The 19,070-nt window shown below is 41.4% G+C and overlaps 1 protein-coding gene across 1 annotated transcript in view; it reads left to right on the top strand.

Annotated features, from left to right (window-relative positions):
* slc25a13 (solute carrier family 25 member 13) overlaps nt 1–19,070 on the top strand; it is a 37,267-nt gene that overhangs the window by 5,675 nt on the left and 12,522 nt on the right. Inside the window, exons 4-11 of the mRNA XM_028428705.1 lie at nt 1,070–1,185; nt 3,802–3,941; nt 8,022–8,168; nt 9,934–10,072; nt 13,228–13,321; nt 14,421–14,505; nt 16,171–16,255; nt 17,329–17,487. Coding sequence (XP_028284506.1) covers nt 1,070–1,185; nt 3,802–3,941; nt 8,022–8,168; nt 9,934–10,072; nt 13,228–13,321; nt 14,421–14,505; nt 16,171–16,255; nt 17,329–17,487 — 965 coding nt within the window. The remainder of the gene's footprint in view (nt 1–1,069; nt 1,186–3,801; nt 3,942–8,021; nt 8,169–9,933; nt 10,073–13,227; nt 13,322–14,420; nt 14,506–16,170; nt 16,256–17,328; nt 17,488–19,070) is intronic.

The raw sequence follows: 19,070 nt of genomic DNA, 5'->3' as shown, positions 1-19,070 counted from the left end.
GTAACATAATTAATTACAGCAACCAGGAAAATGTAATCATTGCCCCTTCCTCTCCTCCTCGCTATACTCCCCCTCAGAAATTGAAATAGGTTTAATAGATGGATGCTAGGGGACCACTCATTAGCACTGACCCCCTCCTGTAATTATCAGATCCATTTGTGAAATTTATAATGGACTTATGGCAACTGTAAACCAGGGCCTAAATAAAGGCTAGACTATGTGGTCCACTTCCCCACAGCAGGACTCTCCCAGGGGGGCTCACACAATAGCGGTGTTTATGTTTATATTTCGCGGTTGATGATACTTGTGCTTTTTTGAGTTACTATGGACAATTGAGAGATATAAATACACACAATACTAAACTTTTTACAACTAATTAACTCATAGTTTATGTCAGGGCTGTTTGAAACTAATCAAAGTTCACCATTTTGAACCGTTTTCCATCTTGGCTTCTCTTGACATTCACTTATTACCCTCATACTTTTATAACGAATTATATTTCCTTAACTGGCTCCCAGCTCCCTGCACGTCTGTCTACTTGTTTAAAATGGCACTTATAAATACGAAACTTCATATTCAAGCTTTGTGTGTGTGTGGTGTAAAGTTGGCCTTCTCCATACCAGCTGCCAACTCAGACTGGGAACACACACTGAGCTTTTTAGAATGTTTTATTTTCTTGCTGTCACACTCGATGAGTTTATGACATTACATATGGAATGACAGACTACTGGATAAAAGGCTGCCTGAATTACGTGTAGTGCAGATTGATAGGTTGTCTCAGTGTGCTGGTTTGCCACTGTGTGGCAGTAATTACAATGAAGTCTGTAGTTTAATTCAGTGCTAAATAACCTGTTTTTTATTTAATATTTCATATCATTAGTTTAATTTAGGCTTAAGTCTTTATTATGTATTACATGGCTAATTGAATATCAAAGACTTGATAATCACATGTGTAGCTTGTGAAGTATTTAAACAGGGGACCTGAATCTCAAGTACCGCAGTAATGAATCAGCTCTAATGACAGCATTGTAATCGTCCGCTCGTGTCTCTGTGTTCTTCTCTCCTCCAGCTTGATCTCCTTCCAGGAGTTTGTAGCATTCGAGTCGGTGCTGTGTGCACCAGACTCTCTCTTCATGGTTGCCTTCCTGCTGTTTGATAAAACAGGCAGAGGAGTGACCACTTTTGGTGAGTAACTGCGTCTGACTTACAGGTTTAGATTGAACTGTACTGTAGACAAATTTGTACAGATGCACTTAGCGTCTTCCTGAACCATTAGTATGCTTATGTTGGGTGTTTTGCTTTTAAAGAGACTGTGATAATCAGAAACCCATCATAACTTTTGTTACAGGAAAAAAAATGTTTTTTCATGTCTTCCACTCTTCTCTAGCAGCGTTATTTTCCACTTATACTATATACTGCGCTGTGTCTTTATTTAACCTTGTTCCAAAGATCATGAAAACAACATAATTCACCCTTTTCTTTGCAAATTATCAGGGAAATTATTGTGTTGATACACAAAAGAAAACTTGGAAAAATAAATATATCCAGAGAAGAAAACCTTTTTGCCATTTTTAATGTTATTGTGTAAACCGAAATAAAAGTTCATGTCTGAGAGGTGCTCCTATTTTTTTTTTGCAGTTGACATTTAACAAAGACTTGTTGAGACAGAGCACTGACAGCATTCCTCTTAAATGCGCCCCTAGAGAAGTTTTTAGTCTTTTTTTTGTTGTTTATGTAGGAGTATGACCTCAGCTCATCAATTTTGCTATCTACAAACAAAAATACGGTGCACGGTCCTGTATCCTACCTTCAGGTTAGGTTTGGAGGTGGAGAGGGTTGGTGGCAGGATGCAGATGAAGATGGAGGAAAGGGGGGTGGGTGGGTGGCCATGTGTTTGCATGATTGGCACCATTACTGTGATGCCTGGAAGCTCTGAGGTGAAAAGGGAAGACATTTGTACTCATTGCTCATTTCACATTTGCCTAATTGATTTAAACAAGTCTAATGCCAGCCCTTCTGTAGGTGTGCGAGGCGTCGTCAGCACATTAGGCTTGATTTGAAATGCACTGCACACACATCCCGCTCGCAAACAGGGGAAGAGTAAGTGAATTTCATTTTAATTGTTGCTGTCGACAGGGTGCAAGATCATCGCGTGTGATTATATATGCACATATGTAAATTTTCATATTTAAAAGGATCAATTAGAGTGACGTTGTCTTGGTGGCAATTAAAAGGTCTGCTGTTTTTCTTCGTCTCCCAAAGGTTAATGAATATCCCAATGCTTGCAAGTTATGAGACTGGTGTACAAGTGGAAAATTGTATAAAAAAACATAACACACATCATGCAATGCACAAACACAGACTTCAGTGTCTGCCAATTGCATCGGGCTACCATTTCACCAAAAGCAAATAACTCGTGACTCAGATTATAGACTTGTCAAAGTTGCTTTATTGTGAAACATTACAGAATTCTCCCACTTTCTCTTTTTTCTTTGCCATTCGATTAAACAGCCTCACCAAGACACAAAATTACATCTTTATTACCTATTAAAACATTAATAGCTGCAGCTTAAAGACCTGTTTGTTTTCCCAAGTAGTAAATGTCTGTACTCTGATTTCTTTTTATTTCATTTTTTTATATAAAGCTATTTTATTTGATAATAACCTGAGTAGTTTCTGTTAAGTCCAGCCGGCACCCGTAAAAAATAAATGCATAATTTGTTGGAATGTTGAGTTCATAAAAACTGCAGCGTAATGTGGCTTATGAAATGCTGTGTTACCTCAGCCAGATAGACCCCCCCCCCCAAAAAAAAGAAAAACTTAAAGAGGACGGAGTGTTGACAGGTCTATAAAAGCTGATAATATAAACGCCACAGTCTGGTGCGGCCTCTCTTTTAAAGAATTAAAGCCTGTATATTTATTGCCTCATTAAAAGGTGAAAAAAACAACAACACACAAGCTGTCTTCCTTCAGAAGGTAAAGCTAAGCTGAAGTAAATATCACCTTTCTCTCTATTTCCCTCCCTGTCTGTAAAATAGCTTCTCTCCTTCTTTCCTCTCTCCACTCCTCCAGCGCAGCCTGTTTGGTAATAAGAAACAGGTCGCTCTATTGGTTTGTTTTTGTTTCTTTAGTAAGGCTGTAATTTAGGACTCATGTTCAGTGTCTCTCCACTCCACTGGCTGTAGAGGCTTAGAGGGTTCAGGCAGAGGAACACAAGTGAGAAGAAAAGGCTTTTCCTTCTCAATGCAGAGCCTGCACCGCTCAAACAAGTTCTGCCATGTGTTATTCAAGACTGGTTTAGAGTTGAGGAACTTAAGTCCTCGATCAGAGCAGAATTGTGTCCCAGAGATTGACATCTTGTCAGAAACAATTGCGCACATTTTTTTCTCTCTCGCCAAAATCAAATAATTACTAATGTTAACCACAGGACAGGAAACACATGCTATTTGTTAGGGCTTGACTCACAAGACTTTGTACCAACAGATATTCAGTCTTAATTAGAGCAAACCAAAGCAGGAAGAAGTATTTGATAATTGTTTGTTATGAAAACATGAATACACAGAAAGGAGAGTTTTTTTAATGGAGGTGAAGACCTCATAGTACATAGTTAATGTACAGCCATTAGCCCTAAAAGTGAGGTAAACAGAACTTTTATTCTATAATTGAAGAAAACCTTATAGGACCCCATTGCTTGTTTGATTTTTATTTAATTTTGTTTTTAAATCATTATGTCTGAGACTTCTACTTCTACTTTTAAGTTATTCTGAAATGAGTCATGCTAATTGTTTGTCTCCTTTGCAGAGGATGTAAAGCAGGTCTTTAACCAGACCACCATCCATCAGCACATCCCCTTCAACTGGGACTGTGAGTTTATTCGACTGCACTTTGGCTCGCAGAGGGACAAGCAGCTCAGCTACGGCGAGTTCACCCAGTTTCTCCTGGTAGGGTTCACATTGATCACCTCTTGTCTTTGTCTCTTACATGGCTGAAGTGAAATTATGTTGTGTTTTTCCTGTTTGTCCACTGTGCACTTGTGTCTTATCCGCACATGTGGCTTACAAGCTGTTGTACAATAGTGTCACCATGTAGCTGTGTTTTCAGATTTGATTTAGCTGGATCAGGCTAATGCACATGTTACACACATGTTCCTGCTGCTCGTCTCCCTCTCAAACACAGCCCTTCATATTGTCCAGATTAGTCATTAATGAAACACTGAGGTTATGCATTTGGGACATTGTCTGCATTTGTTTTCCATTAGCTGACATACATCTAGCATTACTCCACCTATTCTAAAGCAGGTAGAGACACATTTCTACCTCCATAAATAGCACAGTAGGAATATTCCTAGTATATTTGTGGCATGTGAGCCAGTTTCCAATATGATGTCTAGACTAAAATCAGACCTAAGCAGGGAGAGGTGGTGGAGTGAGTGGGAGAGAGGGCCGAAACTATGCCAAGTTTGCATCCACACTCACCATGTATCTGAATGAGCTTTTTATATTACACTTAACTTAGACCAGATGGCTTCCACACACAGTGGGTAGCAGCACGTGGATATTGGGACATTGTATTAGATGATATGTATGGTTGCATGCATGTGCATTTGTCAGACTTATTAGCTTTAGCATGCAGCAGAGGGCTGGAAGATTTGCACCACTGTGTTTATATCAATGTTTGTGTATGCTTGTTTTTGCCTGTGTGTGCAGCTGTGTGGCGTTGTGGCCAGTAGATGCTGTACTTTGCATTGACAGCATGCCCGGTTCTCTCAGTCAGTCATACAGTGGTTTCCAGCTCCTCGCAGCAGCAGCAGCAGCAGGCTAGCAGCCAGCCACACTCATTGCTCAACTATGAAATGCACATTTCCTGCACATGCTGTCTGCATTTAATCATTTTCATAGCATTTGATGAATGCCTTAATAAATGACAGAACAAAGTAAGGTTCATGGTATTGGAGGATGCTTCTCTGGGTAGGTAAGTGTTCTGCTGGTCTGCTGAATTTGTAAAATTCCTTATTATGTATGTCAAATTAAAATGTGACATCAATTTTGTTGGCAATACAATATTAATCACTTAGTTATAGTACTACAACACAAATTAAATTTGGGGTTTCATTTCCTATATGTTGTCCATTGTAAAATTATACACTTAGGAATTTTTCTTCAGTTCAGCTAAATGTAAAAAACGTCAACAATGCTACCATAAAAGTTTTCACAGTTGTGAACACCAAACCACCCATCGTATTGTGACTATTTCTCAGTCATTTTGATAATTCCCTAACACCCAGCTTCCCCTGAAAAATGTTCCCATCCTTTATTTCCTCCTCTTCCTGCCATACATGCATGTGTTTATTGTGTTTTTCTGCCATTGTAACCACGCCACTGCCAGATGCTCACAAGATGGGATTATCGGGGAAAACGTTTGCGCCGCATATTTCTCACAAGGGCTCTCTCTGGCCAATTACTGTCTTGATGGAAGCCAGAGATTCTCACCAATTACATGCATTTTTCCCGTCTCACGCGTGGACGCCGGCCAAGGCTTAGCTCGCACTGTCAGGTTAGTGTTGTGCCTGGCAGTGGGATCGTCGATGTCCAGAGAAGTGGCACATAGTGGCACATGGTAGCTCATAAATGTTGGCAAGCAATGGGCTTGGATTACGTGGAAGGGACACCACATGTCCCACTTCTGTCCTAAGCACTCTGAAAAGTGAATTGTTGGCATTACTTTTAAAAGCCCCAATTATATGTTTGACTCTACCAAGAATCAGTGGGCAGCCCTTAACATCACTGGCACACATGTAAATGGGCAGTTGTGTTTATGCTTCTCCTTGTAATAACTTTATCCCCGTGCTGATGAGAAGCAGGGGTTGGAAATGGGAAAAAAGGGAACAATCCTGCACACTCTATTGTTTAACTTTTGAAAGAGAAAGGAATCCCAGCCATTGAAAACAAACAGAGGTGGCTTGTCATGTGTTTTTATTCTCGTCCAAGGACAATTAAAGCGCCTGCGAGCGCCTCTGCAGTCTCTTGCTGGCTGTCTTAAGCTCCCAGCTTTATGTCTCCTGCCTCACTCAACCCCCTCCTAAATAAAAACCACGTCCCAGGAACACTCATACGGTTGCAACAAGTGAAGTTTTTAGGCGGCTGAGGCTGTAAACTTCTCCATCCCCTGGACCACAGTTGTTTTTTTCCCTCTTTGTGTTTTCTTTGTGGCTTGAGTTGTCCAGAGAAGTAAGATCTAATTTTTTTTCTTCATTTACAGATGGACACAAACACAGATAAATGTTTACCCGTGTTAGAATTTGCACACAGTCATGCCCACAAAACAAGTCACTTCTTCACTTTCCCTTTTTGTTTTCACTTTAGATATTCAGCTGCCCTTCTCCCTTTTCTTCCTTTCCCATTTATTTCTCACCAAAGTGTTTTGACCCACACACAACCGACCGGAGAAGTGAGTCACTACACTCAGGATGCTGACACCAAAATATCTCACCTTATTTACTTTGGAAGTGTTTACGTGTGTCAATCTCTCTTCATTTCCTTGCTTTCCACTCACTCATGCACTCTGCAGAGCCCCTGCTGTGCTCATAGGTGATATTGACACATGGTTGCTACATTTGCTGTTTTTGCTAATCTGGCTCTTTTGTTGCAATGTCTATTCTTACTCCCCTCCGGTCTCCACTCAGCTTTGTGTAAATGTCACTCTTCCTCAGTCGTTTCTCTCAGGCGGCTTGAATTTAGAGTTTGATCAGTTATGCTGTCAGTGAAATATCACTCAAATTCAACACAACAATAAGTCATAGTCTCATAGGGTTTTGTGTTGTGGTAATACCACTTTTTTTAGAGTTACATTTACAACAATAACATCTGAATCAATCAATTGAATAATGCCATGTTCAGGATGTAATCATTGCCGCCACAATGTGTTTTGTCCAACATGTGTTTTGCTGGCAAAAAAACAGTCTATTCTTAATCCAAGACAGTAAATACTTTAGGAAATAAAAAGGTTCCTAAGCCTGCTCTACATTTTGATTATTCATTTGAAAGTTTTAGGCTATTTGTTGGATTATGTGTCTAATAAATGTAAATTTAATTTAATATTATTTAACCTTATATATAATTAAGGTATTTAAATAAATATTATACAAACAACAAACATTTAAATGTGTGGAAGCAAGAAAAAGTGAATGTGGCCAATTTTATTTTGTTATCTGGATACTTCAGTGGGGTCAGACATTCATATATACAGTATACATAAAAGTGAGTCTCTTTGGTGGTGCATTAGAAACCTCATCAGGCTCATGATGTCTTTGCTTTAATACTTCATTGACGTGAAGGCCACAATACACTGCAGGCGAGTCAACCAGCTCACTATATTCCACAATGACTCTTGGTATATTTTTTTTTCTAAAATCCCAGTTGTGGTGTTTCTGGGTTTCCAGGAAAGATAAAGGAAGTACTGATGGCAGCAGTTTGTTTACAGCCTCTCTCTGTAGACTTGTGGTTGCAGGTACCGATAATGGCTGCTAATTTCAAAGGTCTTGTGGGATCTGTCCCCACCGCAGCTTGCTGTTGTCCCTGCGGACCTTTTGTGTGTATGTGTAAGAAGAGAGACAAAGTGAGCAGTTGGGTGATTAGCTGTCTTGCCTGTGTGTGCATGTCCGTGTGTTTCTGGGTGTGTGTTTGTATGTTTCTCCCTCAAGTGGGTTTAATGTGGATTTGGGGAGGGTGTGAAAAGCCCAAGCGACGCCTCACAGTGGGAAAAGCTGCTGTTAGAAGAGGAGTCGAGAGTGAAGCCTGCCTAAACACTGGCTGCCCATAACTGAGAGGAGAGAGATGGCACCATGGGGTATGAGGGGCCCAGTCAGAGCAAATGCTGTGTTTTTGTGCATAAGTGGTTATATGTACATTTTAAATGTATGAAGGCAACTCAAAGAGGTGTCTGACCCACAATTGTGCACAATGGTATACATTTGTTATAACCACCAACACCCAACCCCCTCTCCTTTCTTCTCTCCTCCACAGGAGATGCAGCTGGAACATGCGCGTCAGGCTTTCATCCAGCGGGACCAAGCCCACAGCGGCTCCATCTCCGCGCTGGACTTCAGGGACATCATGGTCACCATCCGGCCACACATGCTCACTCCCTTCGTGGAGGAATGCCTCGTGGCGGTGGGTTTTCATTTGTTTGGCTTGGTGGTTTTCTCATCTTTTTGTTTTACTGAGCCAAAGTCAGGATGGTTAAAAACAGTGAGCAATGATAGTTTAAGTCACCACAAAAAGCACTCACATGATAAATTAGTTTTTTAGGTAGCTGTGTGGTAATATAAAGTTTTAGTAGCAGTTAACAAAATGCATAGATGACACACAATTCAGTGTAAGGAACACTTATCACACATATCTTCGTGTACTGCATAAGGAATGCATGCCTATGGTTGTTGAAGCCTAGCAGCCTATTATTACGTATTCTCCATAAAAGAGATGAAGTCAAGATTGTTTTCTTCTACTTATTTCTTCTGGTCCCTTTTTTTCCTTACACTCCCACAACTAGGCACTTTGCTTTCTCTCTTCTTCAGCTATCTCATTCTTGTTGTCCGTCTTTACCTTTTTTCTGTTAGCTCTCATCTCTTCTTCCCTCCTTTCATTCTCTCTTCTCTCTCTCTCTCTCATCTGCCCCTCTTTCCCTCCCTCCCTTCTTCCCCTGTGTCTCTGTCTCTCTCCCAACATGTCATTAAATCTAACCTCTCTGGCAGTGTCAAAGCCAAGCAGGCCAGCTGAATGGGAAGATAGAGACAGAGATAGATGGAGACTGGAGCTTTACAGTCCATCATCTTTGCCTGTGTTTTTGTGTGTGTGTGCACGCCTGTGCGTACGTGTGCTCTATTTGTTTTGAACTCTAAAATGTTTGTCTTTTTTTGTGTCCCGTCCTTTTTATGTGTGTTGGTTGTTTTTGTTGTGCGTGTGCGTCTTGTGTCTTTGTCCATGTTTTGCCCCATTTCATAAACACCTTGTAGACTCTGTCATTTTCTCCACTGTGTTTACCTCACCGACCAGGCATCTTGGTGTGCTGTTAGTAAACTCTTGCACACACACACACACATGCACACACACTCAAAATCTCACAAACACTGCAGAACACAAACAGTGAAACGGCAACCTTTAATTGACTCACCATTTATCATAAATGATCAGCACCACACTCTTTTCACCCAAATATTGTCCTCTTCTCCCCCTCTGTGAAACTCTGTGTTGGATATCGTGGGAAGATCCATCTCTATAGGCTCACAGATATGAACAGATACAAAAGTGTCTCTCTGTTAGGGCAGTCTCACCCAAGTCAGAGCTTCCCTCTCTTGTTGCAAACCTAAGTGAGCAGCAGGCAGCCATTCTGACTGTGTCTGTAAAGCAAACAGTGCCATCTAGTGAAAGGCAGCTCTACATTTTTTTTCTCCTGGCTCCACCATTAAGAGCAGCAAAGCTTGTAAAACAAATGTAAGACCTGAAACAGGAAGCAGCATCCATGAAACATATTTGAACACACAGACATCATTTAGAGCTGCTACTCTTGAGACCCAGAGAGCCTCATTTGACAAAGGTGGGAGCATGGCTCACATAAAAGAGTTGTGGGGTAGTCTGGAATGTCCTTCAGAGGCTAGTATCTATTTTTAATCTCTTACCTTTTTTTCTATTTACTGTTCTTTTACCACTTCCCTCCACCTCATAAAGAAAGTTAATTAAGCTCCTTTAGAGTCAGCATCATGTGATGGAAAAAGTAGGTTTACTTCTTCCTTCTCCCCTGGCATTATTACAGTGAACATGCTGTAAACTCAATTTACCTGTTGTCTATTTGTGAGAATATCTATATGCTGTATGAAAGTTTACGTTTATTTATGTTATTAAATTGCTTGTTAAAACACTCCTTTTTTTCCTTGCTCAGGTTGCAGGGGGAAGCACATCTCATCATGTCAGCTTCTCCTACTTTAACGGCTTCAACTCACTGCTCAACAACATGGAGCTGATTAGAAAGATTTACAGCACCCTGGCTGGCCACCGTCGAGATGTGGAAGTCACCAAAGGTACAAAGTTCACAAACATATTTTAATCCAGACAAACCAAAAAGCAGATTTGTGTAAGAAGACACAAGGCACAAAATGTAAGCTTAACACATTTCTGTTTTGTATGGTAATGTGCTCTCCAGATATCTGGAGTGGGGTGGAAACTTGTTTTTGTTTGGTTTTCTTTTTTCCCAGTGGCATTTAAATGGGCATGCTGGATCTGACCCAGCACACGTACTGCACACCCACAATCCCTTATGGTCACCGTCTTTGTACGATTACACATACTGGCATCTGTTTTTAGTTGATTATGAGTGTTTTAATTCTTAAAAAATTTCCAAAGTTTGTCCTTGTTTTTGTGAAAGCAGTGTGTGGTCATTCCCTATAGAACAAAATGCACATTTTGTAACTATTTTATTACCTTTTTCTAACTTCACAATAATTGTTATTGATGCAAAGCTAAGCCGTTTTTTCTATTGAACCGTCAGCCTTTGTCTTTCCATGACCTTCTTATACACATCCCTATGTCTCCCATGGTTAGTTCCTTTAAATCCTTATCTCCCTCACTTGCTTGCCCCACTTGCTGTCTCTCATTCCTTTCCTCAATACTTGGCAGCAAGCCTAGATGGCTTTCTCTCTTTCTCTTGCTTTCTCCAGCTCTGGTTGTCTTTAAGAAACTATTCTGATCTATCTCCACACTGCCTTGAGCCACTAGTGTAGCGTTATGATGCTATCTGAAGCCTTATCAAGGGTGTGGACCATACCAGACCCAGACCAAGAGCCAATGCAGTCTACAGGCTGTTCCCACCATGGGTACACCAAGCCTGGGCTTGGCTCGACCCATGGTGGCCCATAGCCAGCCAGACCTCCGCAGCCACCACCCACCCACTCTCCACTCCCTGAGTCATTATGGCCTCCTCAGGGACTGCAAGTGCTCAGTTCTACGTATTACTTGGCTGGCCCAAAAACACTGAGTGTACAGACATCCACATGTATCATGTGTGTGTGTTTTGCAATACACTCTTTACACACATTTCTCACATACACACAAGCATAACACAGCCAAGCATGCACACATGCGTAATAATCCTGATTGATTCCTTATGTGCAACAAGGCCACTGTTTTGCCTTGGAGACACCATTACAGCGCTTAACGCCTACACAACACTGAGTGCACACATGTGTATGACCTTAATAGAATACACCTTTAATTCAGCCGGCTATGCACTAATCATGACTTTATGTTTTTTAGCAGGTTAAAATCAGGTGAAATTATGTACATTGGGCCAGAACTGTCACCAGTAATTGGTCCAAAAATTAAATTCCAGTGATCAGATTGATCAGCATAGTTTTTTTGCTTAAGCTTAGCATTCAGTGTCCCCTGAGGATGAGATCTACTGACCACGGGATTAATTACAAATTGTGATTTTTAGATTTCAAATAATGATATCTACTGACTATATAATATCTGTCTAGGTGTCAGTCATCTGCATATGTGCAATGATTTGTGTGTTTGTGTATACATGTGTGTATATGTAGAGACAACAGACAGACGGTAGACAAGTTATCAGCATTGTGATCTGTGATCTCCCCAGACAGAATTCTGTCTGAGCCTGAGTGTGTGCTTGAGTGTGTGTGTGTGTGTGTGTGTGTTAGAGAGATTTTATTCTTGTGTAAGTATGCTGTCTCACATGCTTGAGCATTACCTGCATGTACCCATAGATATGTGTGTGTGTGTGTGTGAGAGAGAGAAAGAGCATGCCTCAGGGGTAAGTTGAGCTCTGGCGGGGTGAATGGCTCCAGTGTAGGCCGACTTTGTCACAACCCCAGCCTGCTGCACTTTGAATAATGCAGGTCAAACAATGCTGACTCCTCCACTGTAAACCAGCCTACAGTCAACCTGTTCATTTTTCACCTCACAATAGAGCAGGTCTTAAGTTACCACATACTAAAGCTGCCTCAAAGGCCTCTTGAAGTCCATAACTCTCTATGGACATATTTTTTTATTCTGTTTTCTTCAACATGCTTTGACAGTTTTTACTCACAACCAAGGCACAGAGAAAAACTGCTGTGACTGGCAGAAGTTGTGGAGAAAAATCCATCATAAGCACTCTAATATTTAATACAGCCATTGACTGCAGAGCCCTGCTGTCTCAAGCCCAACCTTATCTCTCTTATGTTTTTGTTTCTCAGTGTATGTGCTCCTCTGTATTGACAAAAGCAATAAGAGCACAATGCAATGTAACATCTCAGATTCAGTTAAAGCCTTGCCCATGGTTGTGTAGAACTGCAGGCATTCGGTCAGAGTATCATCCAGCCCTTGGTCACCTGTCTCTGCATCAAGTTAAGCTTACCACTAAAACTAATATTGACTGTTCATTGTCTCCTATTCTGTTTATAGTTTTCTTGAACACAATTGTAAGTTACAGCCAAGGAGCTGATAGCATCCAGTGTGGACGCATTGTGGTTTGCCAATGATGTAGTTGTTGCTTCCATCAGACATGACTTCAGCATGCACTTGGATGGTTTGCAGCCATCTGTTAAGATAATTGTCAACACCTCCATACACTGAGTTAAAGGTGGAGTAAAACATTTCAGTCCAATATACTTTTGTCCAAATTCAGCAAATATCTCCATGTGGTCTGCTGGCTATCTCTAAGGTCTGCTGGCTGTGAATGGGAAACAACACTATTTCAGCCAACAGGAGAGTTGTCCAAAAGTACAGAGAAGGTGAACCTTGTAAGTGAAGGTATTGTGAAGCATGCAGTGGACAGGGAGATTGATGCCTTGTCTTATGTGATGTGTTGTGGTATTATTACAGTGAAAATGCTATAACCTCTCAATTTACCTGTCAGTTTACATTGCAATGCTGCTTTATAATATCTGAGACAGTCAGAAGTGTCACGGAGTGGATAAACAGCTGCTTTCGTATGTTACCTGATGCTCCTGTGTAACTTCCAGTGGAGGTTGCTAATACATGCAGAAGGTATTGGTTGCTGTACATCCCATACATCCCATATCCCAGCTTGAGTTATGTTGAGGGAACATGGCTTAGTTGCTGCAGTTGTTACCTGTACACAGATAGTCAGGGGAAGGTAATGGTTATATCTATATGCATCTGTATGTTATGATGTGACAGTCCATGGAAAATACATGAAAAATTCTTTTATTTGTAGAGGAGTTCATTGTAGCGGCCCAGAAGTTCGGGCAGGTGACACCTATGGAGGTGGACATCCTCTTTCAGCTGGCTGACCTGGCAGAGCCTCGTGGGTAAGACAGACATGCACGCAAGCACACACTCAGAGGCACACAGTTTATGGTATACATGTATACCATATATATTGTATTGTTATTTAATACCTCAGTTAGTGTAATGTAACCACATTTTGGACCATATTTTCTGGTTTTCTACATTTATTTATGTCTATAGCAGTTTAATGTGACATGTATGAGCATAATTATCAGTAATGGAGATACAGTATGATGGCCGAGCAGGCTGGTGTGCTTGTTGTATACTTCAAAGGAAAGCAGAAATTGTTGCTATGTTTCAGCACTACAGAGGAATAGTGTCTCAATTTTATATTTCTCCTGCTAGTCTGGAAGTTATGTAGTGTAAGATTATTCCAAACTTGCCCCCCAAAGTGCACATTTAGCCCCAGGGTCTATACCTTAGAGACGAGCACTTTCTCAAAGTTCCCTGCAATGGATCAAAAGAAAGACATGTATCCAGTGCCAGAGAATCTTCTTTCAGTCCAAACACAATCCAAACTCTCATTTATCTTAAAAAAAAAGATTGACTCCAGTCACTATGATCCGTGGCACAAAACAACTGTATATGTCTCACATTCCCCCCACTTCCTTTGCGTCTGCCTTGCGGCCCGACCAGTGTGCTCATAATTTCTAACCCTGGCCTGAGACACCACCTGATTATTATTTCTGGGCAATGGGATACTATAATAGCCCTCTCCTCTCCCCTTGATTGGAGATGTGAGAGATAATAGCCCCAATATTCAGAGGAGGGGAAGGTGGTGGAGGATTTTTGGCGTTCCCAGTTCCCTGAGCCTGGGAATTCTGGGAGATGCAATGGAAAGACATCCAAAGATTGAATATCTTTGTTGTACTTGGATAAAGTGATAAAGGAATATGAGTTGTCAGTTTCTATAGATTCGCTGTCTAATTCAGCCATTTCAAACGCAGGTCTGGATTTGTGAATGCCACTGGAAAAAGTATTTGTAAACTTTGAGTAATTTCAGACTGACGGATTTTGCTTGCAAAGGTCATGGTCTTGGTGATACATGCATGAAATATAATAATCCTCTGAGAGTTACTTGAAACCTCTCACTCTCTGCTGTCTCTTTCTCTTCACCAGACGTGTTGGGTTAGTAGACATTGAGAAGATTGCTCCGCTGGAGGAAGGCGCCCTGCCCTACAACTTGGCTGAGGTCCAGAGACAGGTACAGAAAATGAAGACTTGTTGATGTGTTTGGTTTCCACTTCCACATTGGCAGCCCTTTTCTTACCTGATACATTCTCATGGGCTAAATATTAACATGCAGATGACTGGATAATTCATAATTAAGGATAATTATCTCCTGGTAACATGTAATTCATCTTCTAAAACAAAACATCAGTTTGATTTGTGATTTTGGTGTGAATTTCACAATTTATGGGTTGAGACTGAAATGAAAAAAAGAAATACAGCAGACACTGAACAAAACAAGTTTAGTCTGGTGTAAGGTGGAACGTTTTCCCACAAAAAGCCAGCTGGTCAGTTCTCATTTTCTAAAGTATATACCAATTTCCATCATTGACTTGAACCTAAAAAGATGCTCTTGAGAAAAATCACCACTAGACCTCTCCATGACATGTGGTTGATGGCTAAAGAAACAAAACTCCCAAATCCATGGAAATAAAGACTGACAGAGCCATCCTCAAGATTTAATGAAAGTCAAACATGCTTTATGTTGCAAGTAATGGTGAGATAACAAGTGCAATTTGCAGCTGGGAAAGTTAGAAGGACATATGGACAGCCAGACAGATGAGCAGAGGACTATTTTCTCTAGTTTGTTCAGAGTTTTGCTGCTTGGTGGGTTCCAGCACTACAGTGAAGGCTTGGCCAGGCCATATTGGAGCAGGCTGGGGCCAAAGGGGAGAAAGCAAAGGGGCCCAGCACTACGCAGACGCCAGTCCCGCCACAATGAGCCACTTTAGGCCCTTGTGGTTAAGGCTGAGGGGCTGGCCGCCAGCTAACTAGAGCTCTCTCTCCTCATCTTTTGGTTCTTCTCTCCATTTCTTTTTTTGATCTACTTCTCTCTCTTGCTCTCTCTCGCTTGCTCTTTTTGCACTCTTTTTCTCTTGCTCTATCCCGTTAACTTACTCCCTCTTTTGTCCTTGTAACATCCAAACAGTGCTTAATGAGTGCTCAGGCAGACAGAAATGAGGAGGATGAAGTGGAAGATGTTGTGTAAAGGGAGTGGGGGAGTTCACTCTGACAGGTGGATTTTTTCTCCCAGCCCCCTCACACATACACTGTCAGACACACACATGCAATCCTGTCTTCTTCCCTCCCTGCAGGGTCTAGTGAGCCTGGACAAGGTGACAGGTACTTCAGGTGGATGGGGCAGTGTGACTGATACTGTGTGGCTAATACAAGATACTAACACTTAAGTCTTAACTTGTTTGCTAAATTGTGTGCAATCAGTTCCTTGAATCAAAAAAGTAAACAATAATTTATCATGGGAGTCGGGCAGTGCAGGGCAGAGATCTAGAAAACAATCCTGAAACTAACAAAAGGACAACACACATTTCAAAGCTCATACTTCAGAACTCATTCTGTTGCTAGTACTAATTTCTGTAGTGTATAGCTTGTGTTAAGTCTATCATTTAAAACATACTTTTATATGCATGTAGCTTCCCATTTCTTGTGAGCTTTATTTTATAAAATTGTCATTCTTACTGTATACCATTTCCCATGATGAAACTGGGCCCTGTATAGGAGATATGGGGGGTTTCTAGGACATAGTAGTCACATCTAGTGTAAAGTTTCTCTTTAGCTGCTGTCTGTCTTTAATTTGCATTGTACTAATGTCTTTATTGTCTCTTTTCCTGTGTGCGGGCAGCACCAGGGCAGTGACGGCTCCCGCCCCATCCTTGTCCAGGTGGCCGAGTCGGTCTACAGATTTACTCTTGGCTCAGTAGCAGGGGGTAAGAGTCACGCCCCATTGGCTCCCTGCATACCTTCACCCCCACCAGTCACCCACCTATCCACCTACCTGCTTGCCTACCTGCCCCCCGCCCTGTGCTGTCCTAATAAGAAAAGGGTGAGAGAGACAGGACAATGGCCCCTCTATGGCCCTCTCCCTTCCTTACAAGAGCAGCAGTCACTCCCCTGCTTAAAGAGAAGTGTTCCAACTCTTTCTTGTTCTCGCTCAATCTCTCTATCTTTACCATCCCTCAGTCCTGCTCTGTCCTGTCTGATGTCTCTCTGCATGCCATGGGAAAACCCTCCCGTGTGTCCTTTTGTACCTGTGTGAGTTATCAGAAGACAGATGATGAGGGTGGGGTGGGTAGAGAGTGGTGTCTGGTCCTTGTGTTTGGTTCTAGACACCCCATGGTCTTTCTACACCTCCTCCTCCTTTTCTTCATTCATCCCTTCTCCTCCATCTTTTATCCCAAGGGAGACAGCTTAATAAGGAGGTACGGGTCTGCCATCCCTTCTTCTTTCTCTCGCTCTCTCTCTCTCTCTAATTAAGTCTGTCGCCCTGGGTCAGTTCTCTTTGTTTGTGTCCACGTGAAAGGCCAAAGACTCAAAACAGTTGGACAGCATTATTCTCACAAACTTCCCTTTACTGCTCCTCCACATCTTCCTCCTTTAAAGAACCCAAATGAACTAAGATATTGTTGATTAACTATACCTAGCAATACATATAATTGTATTTTTTCACCACCTTTGGTAAGTTTCAGTTTAACATCACATTTAAGCCCACGGAATGGGCTTAATAAGTCAGTGTAGTTGTGATCTCAATTAAGGCTTACATTTGTGGCTTACAAGTACAAGAACATTGTCCACAGTGTCAGAAGGTGCTACTAGAAGAAATCTGTTTTCTGCTCATTTATATCTGCAGCCTTTATAGCACACAAACAAGAGGCAGGAATGCTGATGTATTAGGTAAAAGGATGATGGTGCCATACTCATAGAACTGAGGTTAAAATATATAAAACAATCCTCATAAATTGTGACCAATGTCTAAATATATGTCTTTTGTCCCGTGTTCTAGCGGTGGGTGCCACAGCAGTGTACCCCATCGACCTGGTGAAGACACGCATGCAGAACCAGAGAAGCAGTGGCTCCTTAGTGGGAGAGCTCATGTATAAGAACAGCTTTGACTGCTTCAAGAAGGTGGTGCGCTATGAGGGCTTCTTTGGCCTTTACCGAGGTCAGTACAAAAACAAACAGGAAATGTATACCTGCAGTGCCACGCATGTTTACATTATGTCATTATATCTAGGGTTACAAACTGTTCGATTTAAGATAGAACTTGCTGTTGTGTTGCATGTATTGCATTATTCTTGCACTATGCAATCCATATTATTAAAAAAATAAATGAATAAATTCCTGTAAGTGTTAAATAGTACTACCTGTTGTTCAACCAAAACTAAATCAAGCAGTAAATAAAGTCCGTATCTGACATGAAATTTTATTTGCAAACAGCTTTAAGGAAAAAAAGAACTCACAGGCAGTCAAATCAAGAGAACAGCCTTTTAGGAAAGAGCACCAGAGTTGAGAGAGAAGAAAGAAGAATCGAGTAGTGGTGACAATAAAAGGGATGGGAAGCGAGAGGAGACAAGAGGAGAAGAAAAGTGTAGGGTGGACAGGAGGGCGGTGTGGGTTCACCTCTCTGTTGACCTGTCTTCTTTGAAGTGATTACCGACTGGCAGGGGACTTACAGAGCAGGACAATGAACGTCACACGCAAGGCCACATACCTTTAGGCCTGTGTCACAATAAGGTGATGGTGCACGTCTAGACCTACACACTCATACAGACACTTAACAGACGCACAACTATGTAGGCATGCAGAGAACCACTTGGGCATGCAGGTACCTACATACCTGGGCAAGTAATGACTACCTGCCCTGTCCTCAGAAACTGCGGTTAGTGTGTCTGTGTCTGTATTGTTAGGGTCAGATTAAAGAAGGATTGAAAAGAGGTCCCATGCAACAGCAGCGCGGCCTTTGTAAAATCCCATGATTTTGATTGACAGAACTGGGCTCCAGAGAGGAAACGTGAATACTTGAATTTCTGTGGGAAACACAAAGCCTATCAGGAGTGAAGTGGCTTCACAGACACAGAGACAGACAGGTCTGGCTCCAGATAGATGGCCAGACAGGTATCCTGGCAGCAAAACCTGTAGTTATGCCATGTTTTATGTTGGTTGTCTGGTCACTACTAATGGTTATTGTAGTTATTTAATTTAATGACTTGTATGTGCAGTATTGACAATGTTGCTCCTTACTGTCTATGTGCATGTGTGGGCATCATTTCGGCATTAAGCCACATTGACACAAAGAGCATTAACAAAACACATCTGCTATACAAAATGTGATTATATAGCAATAATGTTGACAAAATTAACCTTTTCTAATATTTCAGGATCAAAACACAAGTAAAAGTTTCTGTGTATTCAACCATGCAAACTTTTAGAAAAAAAATACTTGATTGTTGTTTTCTTTTATGAGATCAAGGGAGGTCCTTTTTCAAGTTCCAAATTGAGGATATGATTGTGTGTGTGTATATGAGTGCGGCCTTACTACACTCAAACTGTTGTAGATTATTAACTTTGAAGAAATCACTGTATGTGTGCTTCTTGCCTTGGGGCTGGGTAGGGGGCCAAGATTCATTGTGCTCTGTTGTGATTATTTTGTTTATTTTTATCCAGCTCTGGGTTGTAATTGAGGTCTGTGTAAACTTTTGGTTGGTTTGTTTTATACTCTGCTCTTTTTTCTATTCTGGGAAGCAG

This window comes from Parambassis ranga, chromosome 2 (assembly GCF_900634625.1).
Source record: "Parambassis ranga chromosome 2, fParRan2.1, whole genome shotgun sequence".
NCBI lineage: Eukaryota > Metazoa > Chordata > Actinopteri > Ambassidae > Parambassis > Parambassis ranga.
Note: the sequence above shows the minus strand (reverse complement) of the source record. Positions and strands in the feature narration are given on the sequence as shown.